Genomic DNA, 23,371 nt, shown 5'->3' with positions numbered 1-23,371 from the left:
GACAAGAGCAGCAGATACCGGAGAACCCCACCTCCTAGAGGTTCCCCTCCAAGTCACTCACCACCCTGACCTGGAAATATATCGCCGCTCCTTCAAAATCCTGGAACTCCCGCCCTCCCCAACAGCACAGTTGGTGTACCTATACGTCAAGGACTGCAGTGGTTCAAGGCGGCAACTCACCACCACCTTCTGAAGGGCATCTAGGGATGTGCAATAAATGCTGGCCTAACCAGCAACGCCCACATCCCGTAAATGAATAAACAAAAGTGAGGAAGTTCAATCTGAAGCCAAGATGTTAATGTTGAATAAAGGAAAATATGAAGACGAGGGACAATTTGGCCGAGATGGATCGGCAAAATACAATAAAAGGTAGTGACTGTGCAGAGACAATGGATAGTCTTCAAACAAATATTACATAGTTTACAGCACCTATACATTTCTTCAGGGTGCAAAAGCCCAAAAAGGACAGTCAACTGCGGCTGACAAAGGAAGTTAAGGATTGTTTAAGATTAAAAAGTAAGGGCAGCACGGCGGCACAGTGGGTGGCACTGCAGTCTCACGGCACCGAGGTCCCAGGTTCGATCCCGGCTCTGGGTCACTGTCCGTGTGGAGTTTGCACATTCTCCCTGTGGTTGCGTGGGTTTCGTCCCCACAACAAAAAGATATGCAAGGCAGGTGGATTGGACACGCTAAATTGCTCCTTAATTGGAAAAAAAGAATTGGGTACTCTAAATTTTAAAAAAAGATCAAAAAGAAAAGACTGATCAGAAATAGTACTATTCCTGAGGATTGGGAGGCTTTTAAGAATACTTCAAAAGGCCAAGAAACTGATAAAAAGGAGGATAGAATATTAATGCAATCTAGCAAAAAAGGACTGTAGAGGCTTCTACAAGTATGTAAAAAGGAAGATTTGGCTAAGACAAATGTGGGTCCATTGCAGGCAGAGTCAGGAGAATTCATAATGGGGAATAGAGAAGTGGCAGAGAAGCCAAATTATTATTTTCTATCAGTTTTCTCCAAAGAAGATAAAGGAAATATCCCAGATGCAGAGGCCCAAGGAACCAAGAAGAATGCGGAGTTGAAGGAAATTAGTACAAAGTTGTATTAAATGGGGCGGAAAGTTGAAAGTCCCCGGGGTCTGATATTATCCATCCCAGGGTGTTGAAAGAGGTTGCTACAGAGATAGTGGATGCATTGGTGATCATCTTCCAAAATTCTATAGATTACAAGAACAAAGAAAAGTACAGCACAGAAACAGGCCCTTTGGCCATCCAAGCCTGCGCCAACCATGATGCCCGTCTATCCTAAAACCTTCTACACTTCTGGGGTCCGTATCCCTCAATTTCCTCCTATCCATATATTTCTCAAGGTGCTTCCACCACCTCCTCCGGTAGTAAGGGGCCAAGTACGCAGCCTTGTGGGGCTCCGGCATGGAGAACTATCGTGGAGGTGTTGTTGTTGTTTTTCCTTACTGATTGTGGTCTATGGATCAGGAAGTAGAGGATCTAGTTGCAGAGGGAGGAGCCAAGTCCTAGGTTTTGGAGTTTTGATATGAGCTTGGCTGGGATTATGGTGTTGAGGATGGAGCTGTGGTCAATGAATAGGAGTCTGACGTAGGAGTCCTTGCTGTCGAGATGCTCCAGGGATGAGTATAGGGACAAGGAGATAGCATATGCTGTGAACTGGTTGTGGTGGTGTGCAAACTGCAGTGGATCTAGGCATTCTGGTAGTATGGCGTTGATGTGTCTTATGACCAACCTCTTGAAGCACTTCATAATGATAGATGTTAAGGCCACCGGACGATCGTCACTGAGGCACGTTGCCTGGTTCCTCTTTGACAATGGTGTGATGGTGGTCTTGTTGAAACAGGTGGGAACCTCTGAACGGAATAGGGAGTAGGATCGGAGTGCACGACCAGGGACTCTGTGTCAGAACCCGCTACTTTCCGTGGGTGCATTTTCAAGAAAGCTGATCTGACTTCTGATGCTGTCAGGGTAGGTATGGGTGTGTGCACGGTTGTTGGGGCAGTTGACAACACTTTGTTGGTTTCCTGCTCGAAATGAAAATAGAATGCATTCAGTTCATCGGGGAGGGGTACTCTGTTGCCAGAGATTCTACTCTGCACTGTCTTGTAGCCTGTTAAATTGTTTGAGCCTTCACACAACCGATGAGAGTCCGTGTCGTTAGTCTGTGACTGTAGCTTAGTTTGGTATTGCCTCTTGGTGTCCCTGATGGCTTTGCGGAGGCCATATCTAGATTTCTTGCATAGGTCAGGGTCACCTGTCTTGAACGCCTCAGACCTGGACTTCAGTAGGGAGTGAATCTCCCGATTAAACCATAATTTCCGGTTGGGTCTGCTGAGTTCTTGAATATGGACCAGTCCACTGTCTCCAAGTAGCCGCGTAGGAGCTCTTCTGTTGACCCGGACCAGTACTGCATGACTTTCTTAACCGGATTTTCATGGTTAAGTTTCTGCTTATATGCCGGGAGAAGGAGTACTATCATGTGGTCTGATTTTCCGGTGCAATCGGGGGATGGGTCGGTAGGCACCCTTGACGTTTGTATAGCAGTAGTCAAGGTTGATGGGGCCCCTGATGGGACAGGAGATGTGTTGGTGGATTTTTGGCCGTACACTGCTTTTTAAAAACATACAATGTATTGGCCTCAATTACTTCCTGTGGTAACGAATTCCATAGGCTCATCACTCTCTGGGTGAAGAAACTTAATTTCTGACCTAAATGGTTTACTCCAGATCCTCAGACTGTGCCCCCTGGTTCTGGACACACCCACCATCAGGAACATCCTTCCTGCATCTACCCTGCCCAATCCGGTTAGAATTTTATAGGTTTCTATGAGATCCCCCTAATTCTTCTGAACTCCAGCGAATACAATCCTAACCGATTCAGTCTCTCCTCATATGTTAGTCCTGTCATCCCAGGAATCAGTCTGGTAAACTTTCATTGCACTCCCTCTAAAGCAAGAAAGCAAAGGGAGTATGGTCAAGAGAGTGCCAGACAGTGTTTGAGAAATGAAATGAAAATCACTTATTGTCACAAGTAGGCTTCAAATGAAGTTACTGTGAAAAGCCCCTAGTCGTCACATTCCGGTGCCTGTTCGGGGGGGCTTGTATGAAAATGAAGAGTTTCGAAGAATGAGGTGATCTCATTGAAACCTACAAAATACTTAAAGGAATAGGGTAGATGCAACCAAGTCGTTTTCCATGGTTGGGAGTCTAGAACCAGGGTGCACAAAATAAAGTGGATTCCACTTAGAATAGAGGGATGCCACATAGAACAGAGATGAGGAGTAATTTATTTGCATGTGTGAATCTTCGGAATTCTCTACACCATAGGGCTGTGGAAACTGTCATTGAGTATGTTTAAAGCAGAGATTGATAGATATCTGATTTTCTATAACGTAAAGGGTTATAGTGGGTTTAAAGGCATTAAAATGTTCAATCAGCCATGATTGAATGGCACAGCAGGCCTGACAGGTTGAATGGCCTACTCCTGTTGCTATGTTCTGAATTGCCTTCAGCTTCTGGTTTAGCACAGTGGGCTAAATAGCTGGCTTTTAAAGCAGCCCAAGGCAGGCCAGCAGCACAGGTTCAATTCCCGTACCATCCATCCTGAACAGGCACCGGAATGTGACGACTAGGGACTTTTCACAGTAACTTCATTTGAAGCCAACTTGTGACAATAAGCGATTTTCATTTAATTTCTCAAACACTGTCTGGCACTCTCTTGAATATACTCCCTTTGCTTTCTTTTGCAGTAAATAGTTAGTTGGGCAGATATTTTGCTGAAGCTTAGTACGAATTTACAATAGAAGCTGCACATCTTTAAAATTGTCATGATTTCCCATTTTGTTTTCGCCCTCGTATCTATTAAAGCTGTAAAGACAGGAAATTCCATCAAAGCCTGTACGTTTGCTGTTCTGGGAAATACTTATCCTTGCCTTATGATATGTCCTAATTAAGTTACTCATGCTTTCAGAAACTTAACTTGGCAAGGTTTATTACTGGATCTGCCAACTGCAATTGTTTAAATAGAGCTTCCAATTGTTTTTGGTTATCTTTCCAAGTGTAGCTGCAAATCAATACATCATCAGGTAGACCACACAGTTAGAAATATTAGTGACGGACTTCCGGGTGCGGCGATGACCAGCTGAGTCGCACGTTTCGGCAGCTCCCTGTGAAACGGACTTTTGGGCTCTTGATAGGAGCCCCAACGGCAATTTTGACGGCTAAAAACACTGTGCGGTAAACCAGAAGGGAATCCCCCCTGGATACGGATGGAAAAAGGAGGAGAGAGTGGCCAGATTGCAGTGGATCCTTTAGAACAGCGGCAAGGAAGGCAAGCAAAAACCAAGATGGCGTCGGAAGGTGGCAGTTTAACATGGGGCCTTGAACAACAAGAGTTCTTGAAATGCTGTGTGGAAGAGATCAAAAAGGAAATGAAGAAAGAGCTGTTGGCCCCGATACTACAGGCGATCGAAGGGCTAAAGGAGGAACAAAAGACCCAGGAGCGGGAGCTTCGGGTCGTGAAGGCAAAGGCAGCCGAGAATGAGGACGATATACAGGGCCTGGTGGTGAAGACGGAGACGCAGGAGGCACATCAGAAACGATGTGTGGAAAGGTTGGAGGCACTGGAAAACAACGCAAGGAGGAACAACCTGAGGATTCTTGGTCTTCCTGAAGGTGTGGAGGGAGCGGACGTCGGGGCATATGTGAGCACGATGCTGCACTCGTTAATGGGAGTGGAGGCCCCGGCGGGTCCGTTGGAGGTGGAGGGAGCATACCGAGTGATGGCGCGAGGACCGAGAGCAGGAGAAATTCCCAGAGCCATAGTGGTGAGATTCCTCAGTTTTAAGGATAGAGAAATGGTCCTTAGATGGGCGAAGAAAACTCGGAGCAGTAAATGGGAGAACGCGGTGATCCGCGTTTATCAAGACTGGAGTGCGGAGGTGGCGAGAAGGAGGGCGAGCTTTAATCGGGCCAAGGCGGTGCTTCATAAAAAGAAGATAAAATTTGGAATGCTGCAACCGGCAAGACTGTGGGTTACATATCGAGGGAGGCACCACTACTTTGAGACGGCGGATGAAGCGTGGACTTTCATTGTGGAAGAAAAACTGGAATGAGCGGGTTATTAAAAAGAACGTTCGAACAAAGTGGTGGGGCGAATGTGGGGGGCAAAGAGGGGTTTTATGTACTAATCCTGCGATGTGGTAACTTTTCTCTCTCCCACAGGTGGTGATGGGGGGAGGAGGGGAGGTGGAGGAGATGGGGCGTTGGCCATTGGGGGCGGGGCCAAGGGAGAAGCGCGGGCTTGGTTCCCGCGCTATGATAATCATGGCGGGAATAGAGAAGCAGGAAGGAGGGGGCGTCGCACGGTGCGAGCCGAGGTCACGGGGGGGAAGCCGAGGTCAGCCAGAGTTTGCTGACTTCTGGGAGCAACATGGGGGGAGTAATTACGCTAGCGGGGGATCTAGCGGGGGGGGGGGGGGGGGGGGGAATTACTGGGTTGCTGCTGCTGGGGAGAGGGGGGAGCTGGTATGGGAGAGGATGGGCGGGGGGGCACCGCCTGGGGGAGATACAGCTGCGTGGGAACCGGGTGAGGAGCTGGAAAAAGGTGATGGCTAATCGACAAGGGGGGGGGGGGAAGCCCCCCAACTCGGCTGATCACGTGGAACGTGAGAGGGCTGAACGGGCCGATAAAGAGGGCACGGGTACTCGCACACCTTAAGAAACTTAAGGCAGATGTGGTTATGTTACAGGAAACGCACCTGAAACTGATAGACCAGGTTAGGCTACGCAAAGGTTGGGTGGGGCAGGTGTTCCATTCGGGGCTAGATGCGAAAAACAGGCGGGTGGCTATATTAGTGGGGAAGCGGGTAATGTTCGAGGCAAAGACTATAGTGGTGGATAACGGGGGCAGATACGTGATGGTGAGTGGCAAACTACAGGGGGAGACGGTGGTTTTGGTAAACGTATATGCCCCGAACTGGGATGATGCCAATTTTATGAGGCGGATGCTAGGACGCATTCCGGACCTAGAGATGGGAAAGTTGATAATGGGGGGAGATTTTAATACGGTGTTGGAACCAGGGCTGGATAGGTCGAAGTCCAGGACTGGAAGGAGGCCGGCAGCAGCCAAGGTACTTAAAGATTTTATGGAGCAGATGGGAGGTGTAGACCCGTGGAGATTTAGCAGACCTAGGAGTAAGGAGTTCTCGTTTTTCTCCTATGTCCATAAAGTCTACTCGCGAATAGACTTTTTTGTGCTGGGTAGGGCATTGATCCCGAAGGTGAGGGGAACGGAGTATACGGCTATAGCCATTTCGGATCACGCTCCACACTGGGTGGACTTGGAGATAGGGGAGGAAACAGGAGGGCGCCCACCCTGGAGAATGGACATGGGACTAATGGCAGATGAGGGGGTGTGTCTAAGGGTGAGGGGGTGCATTGAAAAGTACTTGGAACTCAATGATAATGGGGAGGTCCAGGTGGGAGTGGTCTGGGAGGCGTTGAAGGCGGTGGTTAGAGGGGAGCTGATATCAATAAGGGCACATAAAGGGAAGCAGGAGAGTAAGGAACGGGAGCGGTTGCTGCAAGAACTTTTGAGGGTGGACAGACAATATGCGGAAGCACCGGAGGAGGGACTGTACAGGGAAAGGCAAAGGCTACATGTAGAATTTGACTTGCTGACTACAGGCACTGCAGAGGCACAATGGAGGAAGGCACAGGGTGTACAGTACGAATATGGGGAGAAGGAGAGCAGGTTGCTGGCACACCAATTGAGGAAAAGGGGAGCAGCGAGGGAAATAGGGGGAGTGAGGGATGAGGAAGGAGAGATGGAGCGGGGAGCGGAGAGAGTGAATGGAGTGTTCAAGACATTTTATAAAAAATTATATGAAGCTCAACCCCCGGATGGGAGGGAGAGAATGATGGGCTTCTTGGATCGGCTGGAATTTCCCAAGGTGGAAGAGCAGGAAAGGGTGGGACTGGGAGCACAGATCGAGGTAGAAGAAGTGGTGAAAGGAATTAGGAGCATGCAGGCGGGAAAGGCCCCGGGACCGGATGGATTCCCAGTCGAATTCTATAGAAAATATGTGGACTTGCTCGCCCCGGTACTGACGAGGACCTTTAATGAGGCAAAGGAAAGGGGACAACTGCCCCCGACTATGTCTGAAGCAACAATATCGCTTCTCTTAAAGAAGGAAAAAGACCCGCTACAATGCGGGTCCTATAGACCTATTTCCCTCCTAAATGTAGATGCCAAGGTCCTGGCCAAGGTAATGGCAATGAGAATAGAGGAATGTGTCCCGGGGGTGGTCCACGAGGACCAAACTGGGTTTGTGAAGGGGAGACAGCTGAACACGAATATACGGAGGTTGTTAGGGGTAATGATGATGGCCCCACCAGAGGGAGAAACGGAGATAGTAGTGGCGATGGATGCCGAGAAAGCATTTGATAGAGTGGAGTGGGATTATTTGTGGGAGGTGTTGAGGAGATTTGGTTTTGGAGAGGGGTATGTTAGATGGGTGCAGCTGTTGTATAGGGCCCCAGTGGCGAGCGTGGTCACGAATGGACGGGGATCTGCATATTTTCGGCTCCATAGAGGGACAAGGCAGGGATGCCCTCTGTCCCCATTATTGTTTGCACTGGCGATTGAGCCCCTGGCGATAGCGTTGAGGGGTTCCAAGAAGTGGAGGGGAGTACTTAGGGGAGGAGAAGAGCACCGGGTATCTTTGTATGCGGACGATTTGCTACTATACGTGGCGGACCCGGCGGAGGGGATGCCAGAAATAATGCGGATACTTGGGGAGTTTGGGGATTTTTCAGGGTATAAATTGAACATGGGGAAAAGTGAGTTGTTTGTGGTGCATCCAGGGGAGCAGAGTAGAGAAATAGAGGACCTACCGTTGAGGAAGGTAACAAGGGACTTTCGTTACCTGGGGATCCAGATAGCTAAGAATTGGGGCACATTGCATAGGTTAAATTTAACGCGGTTGGTGGAACAGATGGAGGAGGATTTCAAGAGATGGGATATGGTATCCCTGTCAATGGCAGGGAGGGTGCAGGCGGTTAAGATGGTGGTCCTCCCGAGATTCCTCTTTGTGTTTCAGTGCCTCCCGGTGGTGATCACGAAGGCTTTTTTTAAAAGGATTGAAAAGAGCATCATGGGTTTTGTGTGGGCCGGGAAGACCCCGAGAGTGAGGAAGGGATTCTTACAGCGTAGCAGGGATAGGGGGGGGCTGGCACTACCGAGCCTAAGTGAGTATTATTGGGCCGCTAATATTTCAATGGTGAGTAAGTGGATGGGAGAGGAGGAGGGAGCGGCGTGGAAGAGATTAGAGAGGGTGTCCTGTAGGGGGACTAGCCTACAGGCTATGGTGACAGCCCCATTGCCGTTCTCACCGAGGAACTACACCACAAGCCCGGTGGTGGTGGCTACACTGAAGATTTGGGGACAGTGGAGACGGCATAGGGGAAAGACTGGAGCCTTGGGGGGGTCCCTGATAAGAAACAACCATAGGTTTGCCCCGGGGGGAATGGATGGGGGATATGGAATGTGGCAAAGAGCAGGAATAACGCAACTGAAAGATCTGTTTGTGGATGGGAAGTTCGCGAGTCTGGGAGCGCTGACCGAGAAATATGGGTTGCCCCAAGGGAATGCATTCAGGTATATGCAACTGAGGGCTTTTGCGAGGCAACAGGTGAGGGAATTCCCGCAGCTCCCGACACAAGAGGTGCAGGACAGAGTGATCTCAAAGACATGGGTGGGGGATGGTAAGGTGTCAGATATATATAGGGAAATGAGGGACGAAGGGGAGACTATGGTAGATGAACTAAAAGGGAAATGGGAAGAAGAGCTGGGGGAGGAGATCGAGGAGGGGCTGTGGGCAGATGCCCTAAGCAGGGTAAACTCGTCGTCCTCGTGTGCCAGGCTAAGCCTGATTCAGTTTAAGGTATTACACAGGGTACATATGACTGGAGCACGGCTCAGAAAATTTTTTGGGGTGGAGGATAGGTGTGCGAGGTGCTCGAGAAGCCCAGCGAATCATACCCATATGTTTTGGTCATGCCCGGCACTACAGGGGTTTTGGATGGGGGTGACAAAGGTGCTTTCAAAAGTAGTAGGAGTCCGGGTCGAACCAAGCTGGGGGTTGGCTATATTTGGGGTTGCACAAGAGCCGGGAGTGCAGGAGGCGAGAGAGGCCGATGTTTTGGCCTTTGCGTCCCTAGTAGCCCGGCGCAGGATATTGCTAATGTGGAAAGAAGCCAAGCCCCCGGGGGTGGAGACCTGGATAAATGACATGGCGGGGTTTATAAAGCTAGAGCGGATTAAGTTCGTCCTAAGGGGGTCGGCTCAAGGGTTCACCAGGCGGTGGCAACCGTTCGTCGAATACCTCGCAGAAAGATAGACGGAATGGGAAAAAGAAGGCAGCAGCAGCCCAGGATCGGGGAGGGGTGGGGGGGGGAGGAAGAACCAGAAGGACTCTCAGGGTTGTTAATATATACTGTATAGTATGTATAGGTCGTTGCTACAGATAATTATATATTGGACTGTTAAATTATATTTTTGGAGAGTGTTACTTGTGACAAGGCAGTTGCCAATTAGGGCTAGTTTTCATTTTTGTTATTTATTATTTATTCATTTTTTGTTTATAAAATAGGTCATTGTTATTTGTGTTGTTATAATATTGTGTAAAGGATGCACAATGTACTGTGTTGGTTGACCAAAAATCTTCAATAAAATATTTAATTAAAAAAAAAGAAATATTAGTGACCACTTGATTCATTAAGGCTTCAGAAGTGGCTGGAGCAATATTTAGTCCAAATGTCATTACTTGTCATTGGTATAGCCTATTCGGTGTGACAAAGTTGATACTCCTTAGCTCAAGATGTTAAAGGTACTTGCCAGTATCCTTCCAACAAATCTGTCTTAATAAGGAATGTCCAAATATATTTAGCTGATAGTTACTGATCGGATAGAAGGAGGTTTAATGTGTCTAAGTCTCCTTCTACCTCACCTGTCACTCTCATCCTTCACTGTACTTACAACCGGACATACCTGCTCTTTGTCATCTTCCTCTTTATGATGGTACTGCTTTAAATATCAATATGATACATCGGATTGTTTTTCTTGAAATCTGGGGTGTCTATTAAATAATTTACTTTACCAACCCTTTGAATTACCTTGTATGGACCAGTGAACGTCCTTACAGGGGTTTCCCCCTGTAAAGGTAATAACACTAACACTTCAGCCCCTGGTTGCAATGTTCGGGTCACAGTTTGCTTATCTGCCCATTCCTTCATCTTTGTTTGAGAAACCTTTGAGATGTTCTTGAGCCACTTTGCAGGCTTCCATGAGCCGTCCCTGGAACACAGACAACAAATCTAACAGAGGATTCGTCCCTCTCTCCTGAAAACTTTTCTTTGATTAATTTCAGAGGACCTTTTACCTCACATCTATAAATAAATTTAAAAAGACTAAAACCAGTAGATTCATTCGGTGAATCTAGAGCAACAAATAAAAGAAAGACCAGTCCTTTGTCCCAATCACAGGGATATTCATGACAATATACTTTAAACATGGTTTTGAAAGTTTGTTGATACCTTTCTAAAGTGTTTGTGGATGATATGTTGTGGACTTTTAACTGTTTTAAACAAGACCTGAAATTAAAACCTTCATCCGACTGTATCTCCATCGATAACGAGTGGAGTAAAAAATTGCATTAACTTCTATACCAGTATCTTAGCTGTAATTGTTCTTAAAGGGATGGCTTCTGGAAATGTTGTAATTTCCATAAAAGCAAGGAAATGCTGGTGCCCTGCTTTCGATTTTGGTTATGGCCCCACTGTGATGAATATTTGATTCCTTTTAAAAAAAAAAAATAATAATTTAGTGTACCCAATTATTTTTTTTCCCAGTTAAGGGGCAACTTAGCGTGGCAAATCCACCTACTCTGCACATCTTTGGGTTGTGGGGGGCAGCACGGTGGCGCAGTAGTAGCACTGCAGTCTCACGGCGCCGAGGTCCCAGGTTCAATCCTGGCTCTGGGTCACCGTCCGTGTGGAGTTTGCACATTCTCCCCGTGTTTGCATGGATTTCGCCCTCATAACCCAAAGATGTGCAGGATAGGTGAATTGAACACGCTAAATTGCCCCTTAATTGGAAAAATGAATTGGGTACTCTAAATTTATTTTAAAAATAAATAAATCTTTGGGTTGTGGGGGTGAAACCCACACAGACACAGGGAGAATGTGTAAAATCCATACAGACAGTGACCCGGGGCCGGGATCAAACCCGGGTCCTCAGCGCTGTAGGCAGCAGTGCTAACCATGCCACCCTCGGCACTGTGACGAATGTAGAAATTGTTATACATTTCTTATTTGGGGCAGTGGTGTTATTAGAATATATACAAGCAGTGTGCCTACTAAAGCTGTAATTAAAGAGTCGTAAAGTTGAGGTCATAATTCATTCCACTTGTTACAGATAAAGGACAAATGGAATAGTAGTGTAGATAATTTATGAAGGATTGTATTTAGTCCTAGCCAAGCCGGTCATGGAACTTAGTAGGATACAGATGATGTAATTGATGAAAGGAGCCAGGTCTGTCTGTAGTTTTAGTAGTTTGCCATTGGATTTGAGTTTGACAGGACAGAAATGTACTGGATCTGCTCTTGAACTGTGTCTCTCGCTCCAAATGGTCAAGAGAGAGATAAGCAAGTAACCTCTTTTGGTAACTTCATAAGTGTCATTTGAACTGTTTGGAATTAACGACGTGCGTACAAAATAAGTTAAAATTATTCCTTTAAGAACTGTTTAACTGATCATTGCGAAGCTATTTCTTTGATATTAATGTGGTCAATACTGTGTTTAAATTAAAGTTTGTTTTAACATAAAATAAACCTATTGTTCAGTCAACCCTCGTGGGGTGAAATATCCTTTTCTCACAGTTTTAAAGATTGAAAGATTGTTTGGGGTTCTCGTCCTCTGATGGGAGAGCTGAATGGTGGTGATTTAACTGGAGGAACACCATACCCTAGGCGAGGGGCATGATTGAGAAGACGGGCCTTCTTGAATAACGTCGGCCAGTACAGGAATTGAACCCACGCTGTTGGCGGAGCTCTGTGTCATGAGCCAGCTGTTCAGCTAACTGAGCTAAACCGGCCCCCAATCGGGCTGTTCTGCAGTTCCGGTTTAAGCACAGTGGGTGTACCTACACTCGGACTGCAGCGGTTCAAGGAGGCACCTTCCTCTCAAAGGCAATAAGTGTTGACCTTGCCAAAGGTGTCCACGTGCCGTTAGCCAAGTTTAAATTCTCTGCTGCTCTGGGTTACTAATCTCTTGCATAACTAGGCTATTGTTCTCAGGATGTTTGTTTACAAGGATGCAACTGATTTGCAAGGGACTCTAACAAAAACAGTAGCATATCTGGGGATGTGGAGTGAAGAACAATGTGAACAGCACAGATTGCAACAAAACACACCAAACAGTTTGATCCAGTTAAGGTCAGCAGTGAACTTTGTAGCATTTGGGCAACTGGATCACTTAAAGCATTCTCAAAACAAAGATTTCCTGATTTAAGCAAAAATTCAATGCCTTGTACTGTGCCATCAAACCCATTACAGACAAGCCTCATCTGGTTTATATTAAAGAGTTCAGCAAATATATAGGTCAACACACCCATCCTGCTGTTAAACTGAAGACAAAAACATCACATTTCAGTATATGATACTGCAGTAACAATAGGCTTCTGCTGAATTGACTGAAGCAAGTGCACTCAGACAAGAAATTTGCACATATGTAACGTCCCAAAGGACTAGCTACCAAAATATGAAGAAGACTTGCATGTTTAACTTGCAGATAGTGACACCTCTCAATGTGTTTATTCAGGGATAAAAGCAAGCTCTCAATCATGTGTGCGCATCAAGTGCCATGCTCTGCTCCTTTTCACTCTTGTCACACATTACAGTAATCAGATGCATGTGCTCCAGTCACTGGCTGGCATCTAAAAGAATCTGACTCAAACACTCCAGTAATGAATAGTGCGTTGGTCATTACATTGAGAACATTTCTTTCAACATCTAGCAAGTACACTCATGCTGACTATTGTTGAACTGGATGGGCTCGCAAGCTGTATCCCTGAAGGATATAAAATGGCCACCCAATTACCTTTTAGCTCTTGTGATAAGCACCTGCTTTGAATTCCTCAAGTCCTTCAAGAGGTAACTGTCTTCCCGCACAACACAGAAACAGGTAGTTCGACCCAATAGACAGAGGTGTCTATCCTCTGTGTAAACATGCTATGCTTCTATATTCTTACATCTCCTGTTTTTTAACCACCTATATAACCTATTGTTCAAAGTTGACGTGGTCTCTGCTTTAGATGACTAATTCTTATAGAGCATGCCGAACTCGCAACCTTGTGCAAAATACGTTTCTTCAGCTCTTTCTGCATTACTTTAATATCATTTTGTATTTATACTTTGGAAGTAGTAACACGAAGAGTATTCACTGAACGGCAGAACAGTGGGAAGTTGAGAGGAACAGAGGGATCATGGGGTGTTTGTCCACAGATCCCTGGAGGCACCAGGACATGTGAATAGGGTAGTTAAGGCATACGGGACACTTGCCTTTACCAATCGTGGCTTTTATTAGTCATGATGTAGATTATAAGAGAAGGGGGTTATGTCGGAAGTGTACAAGACTTTGGTTAGGCCCCAGCTGGAGTACTGTGTTCAGTTCTGGTCACTGCACTATAGGAAGGAAGTGATTGCACTGGAGAGGATGCAGAGGAGATTCACTAGGAAGTTGCCTGGCATGGAGCATTTGAGCTATGAAGAGAGGCTGGATAAGCTTGGGTTGTTTCTTTGGAGCAGAGAACACAGAGAGGACCTGAAAGAACGGAGAAGATTGAGGGAAATGGGGAGGCAGTGGAGTACTGGTATTGTCACTGAATTAGTAAACCAAGAGACCCAGAGTAATGCTCTGGGGATCCAGGTTCAAATCCCGCCACTGCAGATGGTGAAATTTGAATTCAATAAAAATCTGGAATTGAAAGTCTAATGGTGACCATAAAACCATTGTCGTAAAAACCCACCTGGTTCATGAATGTCCTTTAAGGAAGGAAATCTGCCGTCCTTACCTGGTCTGGCCTACATGTGACTCCAGATCCACAGCAATGTGATTGACTCTTAACTGCCCCCTCAAGGGCATTTAGGGACGGGCAATAAATGCAGGCGATGCCCACATTCAATGAATTTTTAAAAAAAAGGACAGGGTGGACAGAAAGGAAACAATCTTTCACCCAGAGGGTGGTGGGAATCCAGAATGCACTGCCTGGGAGAGCAGTTGAGGCACAAAACCTCACAATCTTTAAAAAATACTTGAAGCATTTGCAATGCCATAACATTCAAGACTTTGGGCCAAGTGTTGGGAAGTGGGATTAGTGTAGATTAGAGTAGTTTTTCTTTTGTCACTGCAGGCTTGATTGGCCGAAGCGCCTCTTCTGCTGTATGGTTCTATGATCCACTCATTCAAGATCTCTCAATCACTGGAAAGTTAATTCTATCTACTTTGTCCCCCTTCAAATTTTAAACACGTTAAGTCTGAGAGGAGGGTTAAGGAAATCTGAGAGGAGGATACAGAAGTGCAGAGGGTTTTGAACCAGGAATTCCAGAGGATAGGTCCAGGCAGCTAAAGTTGCAGAAAAGCAAGAGGAATAACATACAGGCAACAAGTCAGAGAAATAGGAAGTTCAGGGAGGGTAGATGCATAGGAAATGAAGATTAGAGAACAAGGGAGGGGAAAGGCCATGAAGGGAATTAAATACAGGAAGAAGAAATTTAACTTGAAGCTTTGAGAGATTCGGAGCTAATATAGCCAGTGAGGATAGGATTGATAAGCGAAGTTTAGAGAGGATGGGAAGTTGCTCAGCAGTCGGTTTGCATGAGTTTTCATGTGACAAAGGGATGGGTGAGGCTCCAGCCATCAGCAGACGAGGTGCCATCTTAGATTTGAATATGATGCTGAGGCAAATACTTCAGATGACTAATTCTCAACCTGGTGTGCAAGATAAGTTTCTTCAGCTGTCAGTATTACTTGCATTGCAGATCTCCTAGTTTTAAAGGTCAGACGAGCAGTCAGCCAGAGGCAGGGGAGAAATCAACAGAGGCAGTAGAAAGATAAAAACCAGGTTTCATCAGTGTACCTGTGTAAGTTGTTCTTGTATCTGTTGCGGCTGTTACGGCTAAGGAGCAGCATGTACAGCAGGAAGCAGGGGCTGGGTGTTTGAGAGAACATGGATAGATCTTTTTTTTTGGGGGGGGGGGGGGGGTTCTAGAGATAAAGGGTCAAGAGATGCAAAGACAAGCTATTATTGAAGATACTCAGATGACAGAAACTGAGCAATGTATGAAGCCTGCCTAACCGTGCAATAGTGAAGAGGCTATGGAGGAAGATGGTGTAGACAGCTGCATTGAAGGCTGCAGCTGGGGTTGAGAAGGGTTAGCTCACCATGATCAGAGCCACAAAAAGTATTCGCGCCCATGGTTAGTGACAGCAGATACTGAAATTCGAATCCAATAAAAATCGGGAATGTGAGGCCTAATGATGACCACGCAACCAATGTCAATTGCCATAAAAACCTATCAGGTTCACTAATGTCCTTTAGGGAAGGAAATCTGCTGTCTTAACCTGGCCTGGCCTACATGTGACTCCAGATCCACAGCAATGTGGTTGACTCTTAAATGCACCGCATATTGGCCAAAGAAGCCACCCTAGGGCAATTAGGGATGGGCAACAAATGCTGGGCCAGCCAGCGACGTCCACATCCCATGAATTAATTTTTTAAAATCTATTCAGTGTTTTAGCAGGGTTTGGATTCAGTGCCAGGACAGGAGAGATGTTTGGTTTGGTGATCAAGGTTAAGCAGCAACAGAAACAGCTGAGTGTCACAAAGATTGGCATGATGCAAGCTATTTGCACCAGTTAGAAGTGACGATGGAGGAGGAAGAGGTTTAAGGAAGCTGTTGTGGAGGAAAAAAGCCAAGGATTCTATTTTCTCTTTTGGAGAATCCTGGAGTCATGGATAGGACGACAAACTTTACATAATACTCCAAAATATGTGAATGTCAGAAATGTTTTAAACGTCAAATTAACCCGTTTTGTAGAAGTATTAGATAGTTGACAAGTCCAATTATAGTCATTTTCAGAAATACAAATTTTGACAATGAGTAAGCACACAGACACACAAGTTAAATGGAATAACTTACACTCTGATATATACACAAGGTAAATGGAGTAACTTACACACTGATAAAATTGTCCACGTTGCCCACCCGTCACAAAGCGTTTTCCATCTGGGTTCCAAGCCACACTTGTCAGACTATCCTCATGGGATTGACTCATCTTGGTTCTCAGCTCCCCCGTCTACAAAGTGGAAACATTTAACTCACTGAGTGTAACGGGTTCTGACGTCAAAAGTAACACAACTATGCGGAGTCAAGGTTTTCTTCAATGCTGAAATCAGATTTCAGTATTATAAACATGCAGACCCAGATTTTTCAGATAGTAACACAGAAAATAGGAGTAGGCCATTCAGTCCTTCAAGCCTGTTGCATAGGCTTATTTATTGCAATAGTAAGTGATAGGAAGAACGTGCAATTTTCTTATGAGTTTATTACTTTGATCTTTTCCTTCCACCTGTTATTGTCAGGTTTTCACAAGCGGTGTGGCTGAAAATGCTCCATTTATAGTTCAAACCAATTTTAGTGCATATTTTCAAAATTGAAATGTACTCCTGAAAACTCCACAAGCCCATTATGGATTACCAAAATCTTTGTTGTAACACTGATGGTCTTCTCACTTAAGGGCTTAGTTAATTTCAAATACCTCTACATAAAATTTCATTGCTGCTAATTTAATTTTATTTTCACATGTTCCTCCTGGTTTGTCTCAAATAACATTCGATGTATGCCTGATTTGTTTCCATATCATTTTGAACCAGGCACTGAACAGGTTGGAGACTGTCCTTTCTCAACATACCGCACTGCATCCAAGAACTTAAGTGGGTGGAGCATCTTTTTTGCTGCTCTGCACGTTAAGCAACAGTCTGCAACAGAATGCCAACTTTATGTATTCAAAAGGTGCCAATGGATCAGAGCCATTTTGCGCTGATTTTTTGAAGGATAAATCTCAAATCTAATCACCCATGAGACACCAGGCTGTTTTTTGTAAGACGGTTTAAAAAAAAAAGATCAGACAGCTCTATCCCCTGCAACTGACCGATTTCCGAAGCAGTGCATGCAAAGATCTACAACTCCAGGTGTATGAATAGGGAAAACACATGGTGACACTTGAACGCAAAGGGTGGGGGGAGAGAGAAAAGAGAATGGTGGATGAATGGCAATTAAGACAGTTTCCCAACTTTCGATGCGTTATTCTTCAGGGGAAAGACCTGCACGAGGTGGCTCCCACCAGAGTATTGCACTTTTAGCCCTATTCTTTTAGTTCCTGGGAGTATTTTTGTTTGAAAACCCACATATTTAATAGGATAAGAGTCCTATTCGAGTGAAAATCTCAGAAAAGGTAGGGGAAAAAAGGCAGAACGTAGAAGTCCATCAACAGTCGGAGACCTCTTGGGGCTCGTCAGGGGAAAAGATGGCAGAGGCAATCTCTGGGACTCCAGTCACTCTGCTAACGGCAGAGATGCTTACGAGCACCTTGGCGACAGAATTTGACAAACACTGGTGAGTTGTGTTGGGGAACCTCCGCAAATCGATGGAAGAAGCCTTGGCTCCCATCCAAATAGCTTTGGAGAGTACCAATGAAACAGTGGAGGTTCTGGTGAAGGAATGGAGGTGGCCATTTCAAGGCATAGTGACAAGCTTGCCTCACTGGAAGCATCGATATCTCCGGTGGCCCAAAGCAAATAAATTGCTGACGGCCAAGGTGAATGATTTGGAGAATTGTTCCAGGAGGCAAAACCTCCGAATTGAGGGGCTGCCAGAGGGGACGGAAGGCCTGTCTCCCACAGAATATTTTGTGGAGATGCTGGGAAAGATTGTGGGGGAGGGTGGATTCATGTCCCCTCCTGAGTTGGAACTGCCCACCGTACACTGTGGCAGAAGCCTCGCCCAGAGAAACCACTGCGTGTGGTAATCGTGAGGTTTCATAGCTTCAAAGAAAAGGAGTGGGTCCTGAGATGGGCAAGGGAGCATTGCAACTACAAATGGGAGGGCCAAGCCATCAGGTTCTACCATCAGGACGTGGGAGCAGAGCTGGTGAAGAAGAGGGCCGCATTCAACAAAGCCGAGGCCGCCCTGTGCAAAAGTGGAGTCCAATTTGGCGTAATGGGTCAGGCACGGCTAAGAGTGACTTTCGAGGGAAAGGACTATTATTTTGATGAGCTGGGAGAGGCACACTCCTTTGCAAAAAAACATGGGTTGGGCACAGGCTAATTGAGTTTTTTGTGTATTGGAGATGGGCATGTTGACTTGTTGGGGTTCAATGTTCATGTTTGCATTTTCCCATTCTTGTTGGGGTAGAAGTTTTCACAGTTTGAACGTAGGTTTGGGGTTTAGTTTTATGTGGGGTTCTGTTCTAATTGTCATGAAAATATACAGCTCCCTGTTAGGGTACAATGTTTTAGGGGTTTTTATACTTTTTTTTTTACAATAATTTTTCTTCACACTCGGTGGGAGCCTCCCAAGAGTTAACTAACAGGAGCAGTGTTGAGGGGTTGACTGCAGCTCATTATAGTAGTTCTGTTTAGATAATGGGCTTTGTGTTCTTGTTTTGTTTAAGTTTACAATGAGGTTTCAATTGAGACTTCCGGTGATGCAATGTAGAAAAGAGGCACACGCAGAAGCTCCCACGAGAAACCTGCTTTTTCTACCCTCGCTTCTAGCACTACTAAGTGCAAAAACCCGATATTCTAACAGAATAAAGCACTTACCATACGAAAATGGGTGGGAGATATAAAAATAAGAGGATTAGGGCCGGAATCTGTTGTCGTATTTGGAGATTTCGTAGGGTTCCTCGAGTAGTAAGATGGCGGGCTCTCTTTTTCCTTTACTGACCACGCCACTAATGGCCAATGATCTCGGCTGCATCAGTGCAAGTGAATTAGAGAAACACCATCAAAATTTGGGGGTGGATCTGGAAAGATCGATTGGGGTGGCTCTGGCCCACATTCACTCAAATCTAGAAAAATCAAGTAAGACCGTCGAGCCACATGGCACCACACTTAAAAGGATCAAGACGGTATTAACAGACTTCAATGATCTGATCATTTCTCTGGAAGCCAATCTTACTTCAGTGGTCGAGAGCAATAAAATATTGAAGGCCAAAATAAGTGACCTGGAAAATAGACCACAGCAGAACGTTTGCATAGTAGGATTGCCAGAGGGCCGCACCCCGACTGATTATTTTTCAAGCATGTTTTATAAGATCGGTGAGGGTGTGTTTACAACCCCCCCTCCCCGCCCGAATTGGACAGGGCTCATTTCTCTCCTACATTTCCATAGCTTTAAAGGAAAAAGAGCAGGTCCTTCGCAGCAGGATAAGAGTGCAGACCTGTCAAAAAGAAAAGCTGCCTTCAATGGAGTAAAAGCTATCTTGTATAAAAAGGAGTCAGATTTGGAATGGCCTACCGGCTCGACTTTGACTGTTGGGGAGAAAGACTGCCTTTTTGATTTGCGGAGAAGTCTGATTCCTTTGCTCGAAAACTTTATTTGAGCACTGTTTAATGCAGGTTTATTCTTTTTTATGATCCTGCGAACAGGTGTTTCACGTTTCATCATGTTTGGGGTTTATTGATTATTGTTTATAGTTCCCTTCTGCTTTTCATCATTGTTGTTGGGTTTGATGATTGAATACTCTTATGGTGTTGTAAATTAGACACGGTTTTATTTTATTTTCTAGTGGGGAGTCTCCATGCTAATGAAAGGGTTAACTAACGGAAGCAGTGAGAGAGGGTTTGCTGCAGCTCTTCACAATTTGTGAAAATGAACTTGGAACGTATCGCTAGTTGTGTTACGTTAACTGTGGGTTTTGGTATAGGGCATCTTTTATTATTGTTACACAAGGGTGTGATTGAAGTAGGGAGGTGCGGGGATGGGTTTTAGTGTTAGTTTGCTGACTTTTTAAAAACAAAATCATTTACGGGATGTGGGTGTCGCTGGTTAGGCTAGCATTTATTGCCCATCCCTAGATGCCCTTCAGAATGTTGTTGTGTGGTGCCCTCTTGAACCGCTGCAGTCCTGAAGTGTAAGTACACCCACTGTGCTGCTAGGGAGGGAGTTCCAGGATTTTGCCCCAGTGACAGTGAAGGAACAGTGATATATTTCCAAGTCAGGATGGTGAGTGACTTGGAGGGGAACCTTCAGGTGGTGCGGTTCCCAGGTATCTGATGCTCTTGTCCTTCTAGATGGTAGTGGTCGTGGGTTTGAAAGGTGCTGTCTGAGGAACCTTGGTGAGTTACTGAAGTGCATCTTGTAGATGGTACACACGGCTGTCACTGTTCGTTGGTGGTGGAGGGTTTGAATGTTTGTGGAAGGGGAACCATCAAGCGGGCTGCTTTCTCCTGGATGGTGTCGAGCTTCTTGAGTGTTGTTGGAGCTGCACTCACCTAGGTGAGTTTAGAGTAATCCATTACACTCCTGACTTGTGCTTTGTAGATGGTGGACAGGCTTTTTTGGGGCGGGGGGGGGGGGGGGGTCAGGAGGTGAGTTACCCGCTGTTGGATTCCTAGCCTTTGACCTGCCCTGGTAGCGACAGTATTAATCCAGTTCAGTTTCTGATCAATGGTAACCCCCAATATGTTGATTGTGGGGAATTCAGCGATTGTAATGCCATTGAATGTCAAGGGGCGATTGTTAGACCCTCTCTTGTAAAAGATGGTCATTGCCTGGCACCTGGGTGGTGCAAATGTAACTTACCACTTGTCAGCCCAAGCCTGGATATTGTCCAGGTCTTGCTGCATTTGGACATGGACTGCTTCATTATCTGAGGAGTCACGAATGGTGCTGATCATTGTGCAGTCATCCACAAACATCCCCACTTCTGACCTTATGATGGAAGGGAGGTCACTGATGAAGCAGCTGAAGATTGTTGGTCCTAGGTGTGAAAGTCCTTTTTTGTTGAGTCGTCTGACTTGGCTCGGTACCATCTTGGGTGGATCTATTTACTTTAACTCTGGGTCATTTGTTTGGTATTTCTCTTTGTAAATGGCTGACTCCGAATTCAGGACCGGTGGGAGACCTCTAATTAACTTGGGTTACCTGGAACGTCAAGGATCTGAATGGCCCATTAAAACGGTCTAGGGCATTTGTCCACCTCAAGAACCTAAATTCTGATGTTGTTTTCTTGCAGGAAACCCACCTGGGTGTTAAGGACCAGACCAGGCTACGTAAGAATTACAGGCCATGGGGCACTGCAACCTTAATTCATAAGAGAATACAATTCTCCTCCTCTCAGATTGTAGCCGACCCTAACAGTTGTTTTATTTTTCGTGTAGCTCCCTGGTGAACACTAACTGGCATGGCACAAACTTTATTAATTTCCTTGTGAACGCTCTCCCCAACCTCGATTCACACTGGATGATTCTAGAAGGCAATTTGAACTGTGTTTTGGACCCTTAATTAGATTGTTCCAAACCAAAATCTCTTGCCCCATCAGGGATGGCAAGGCCTTTGTCCTCCTCAATAATAATAATCTTTATTATTGTCACAAGTAGACTTACATTATCACTGCAATGAAGTTACTGTGGAAATCCCCCAGTCACCACATTCCATTCCTGTTTTGAATACACTGAGGGAGAATTCAGAATGTCCAAATTACCGAACAGCAAGTCTTTCGGGACTTGTGGGAAGAAACCGGAGGAAACCACGCAGACACGGGGAGAAGGTGCAGACTCCGCACAGACAGTGACCCAAGGCTAGAATTGAACCTGGGACCCTACCGCTGTGGCAGCAGTGCTAACTACTGTTCCACTGTGCCGCATCGTGGAGTGGAGCATCGGGCATCACTTTATGCAGACAACCTACTTCCGGTACACTACGAAACCGACTTCTCCCATAGATAGCATAATGAACACGCTCAATACATTTGGTTCCTTCTCTGGTTAGAAACTGAATGTGGGGCAGTACGGTGGTGCAGTGGTTAGCACTGCGGCCTCATGGCACCGAGGTCCCAGGTTCGATCCCGGCTCTGGGTCACTGTCCGTGTGGAGTTTGCACATTCTCCCCATGTTTGCGTGGGTTTCGTCCCCACAACCCAAAAATGTGCAAGCTAGGTGGATTGGCCACGCTAAATTGCCCCTTAATTGTAAAAAATGAATTGGGTACTCTAAATTTAAAAAATAAATAAATAAACTAAATGTGGGTAAGAGTGAGTGTTTTCCAGTGAACTCTCCTGGTAGAGGAGCTCAATTTAGTTCATTGCCTTTTCGCCTGTCTAATGCTAATTCCGTTACTTGGGGGTCAGAGTGGCCCTTAATTGGGTCTCATTTCACAAATCAAACTACTGAAGCCCCATCAATGTCAAAGCAGATCTAGAGGTGGAATGACGACCCTGTCCCTGGCGGGTAGGATCCAAACCATCAAAATGAACATACTTCCCAGGTTATTATTATTCTTTCATATATATCTCTACTGTTTTTGCCCAAATCCTTTTTTATTAGGGTTAACAAATTGATTTCTGCTTTCATTTGGGTGGGTAAGTGTCCCAGAAACGCAGTGTTCTCAACTGGGTTGCTGCTGCGGAAATCCAAAAGGAAATGGCTAAAGAGAGGGTGGTCGGGGGCGGAATGCGACGCTGGGGGAGCGAGCAGGAGCGCGGAGGCGGGATACGGGACTGGCCTAGAGAAGGTAATGGCTAGTCGACACGGGAGGGGGGCAGGTAGCCCCCCAGTGAGGCTGATATCGTGGAACGTGAGAGGCCTGAATGGACCGATAAAAAGGGCCCGAGCGCTCGCGCATTTGAAAGGACTAAGGGCAGACGTGGTTATGCTCCAAGAGACGCACCTAAAGGTGGCGGACCAAGTTAGGCTAAGGAAAGGATGGGTGGGACAGGTGTTCCACTCAGGACTGGACCCAAAGAACAGAGGGGTGAACATTTTGGTGGGGAAAGGGGTAGCATTTGAAGCAAAGAACATCGTAGCAGATAGTGGAGGTAGATATGTAATGGTGAGTGGTAGGCTGGAGGGAATGGAGGTCGTGTTGGTTAATGTGTATGCCCCAAATTGGGACGATGCGGGGTTCATGAGACGGATGCTGGGGCGTATACCGGACCTGGAGGCAGGAAATTTGATTTTAGGAGGGGACTTCAATACGGTGCTGGACCCGGGGCTAGATAGA

The 23,371-nt window shown here is 45.9% G+C and overlaps 1 protein-coding gene across 5 annotated transcripts in view; it reads right to left on the bottom strand.

The window, feature by feature from the left end:
• LOC140411199 (WD repeat-containing protein 26) overlaps positions 1–23,371 on the bottom strand; it is a 365,602-nt gene that overhangs the window by 69,179 nt on the left and 273,052 nt on the right. For all 5 annotated transcript variants that reach the window (XM_072500288.1, XM_072500289.1, XM_072500290.1 and 2 more), the window contains exon 9: positions 16,323–16,442. In XM_072500288.1, the coding sequence (XP_072356389.1) occupies positions 16,323–16,442 (120 nt within the window). The remainder of the gene's footprint in view (positions 1–16,322; positions 16,443–23,371) is intronic.

This window comes from Scyliorhinus torazame, chromosome 4, assembly GCF_047496885.1.
Source record: "Scyliorhinus torazame isolate Kashiwa2021f chromosome 4, sScyTor2.1, whole genome shotgun sequence".
Classification (NCBI taxonomy): Eukaryota; Metazoa; Chordata; class Chondrichthyes; order Carcharhiniformes; family Scyliorhinidae; genus Scyliorhinus; species Scyliorhinus torazame.
This window is presented reverse-complemented; position numbering and strand designations above follow the sequence as displayed.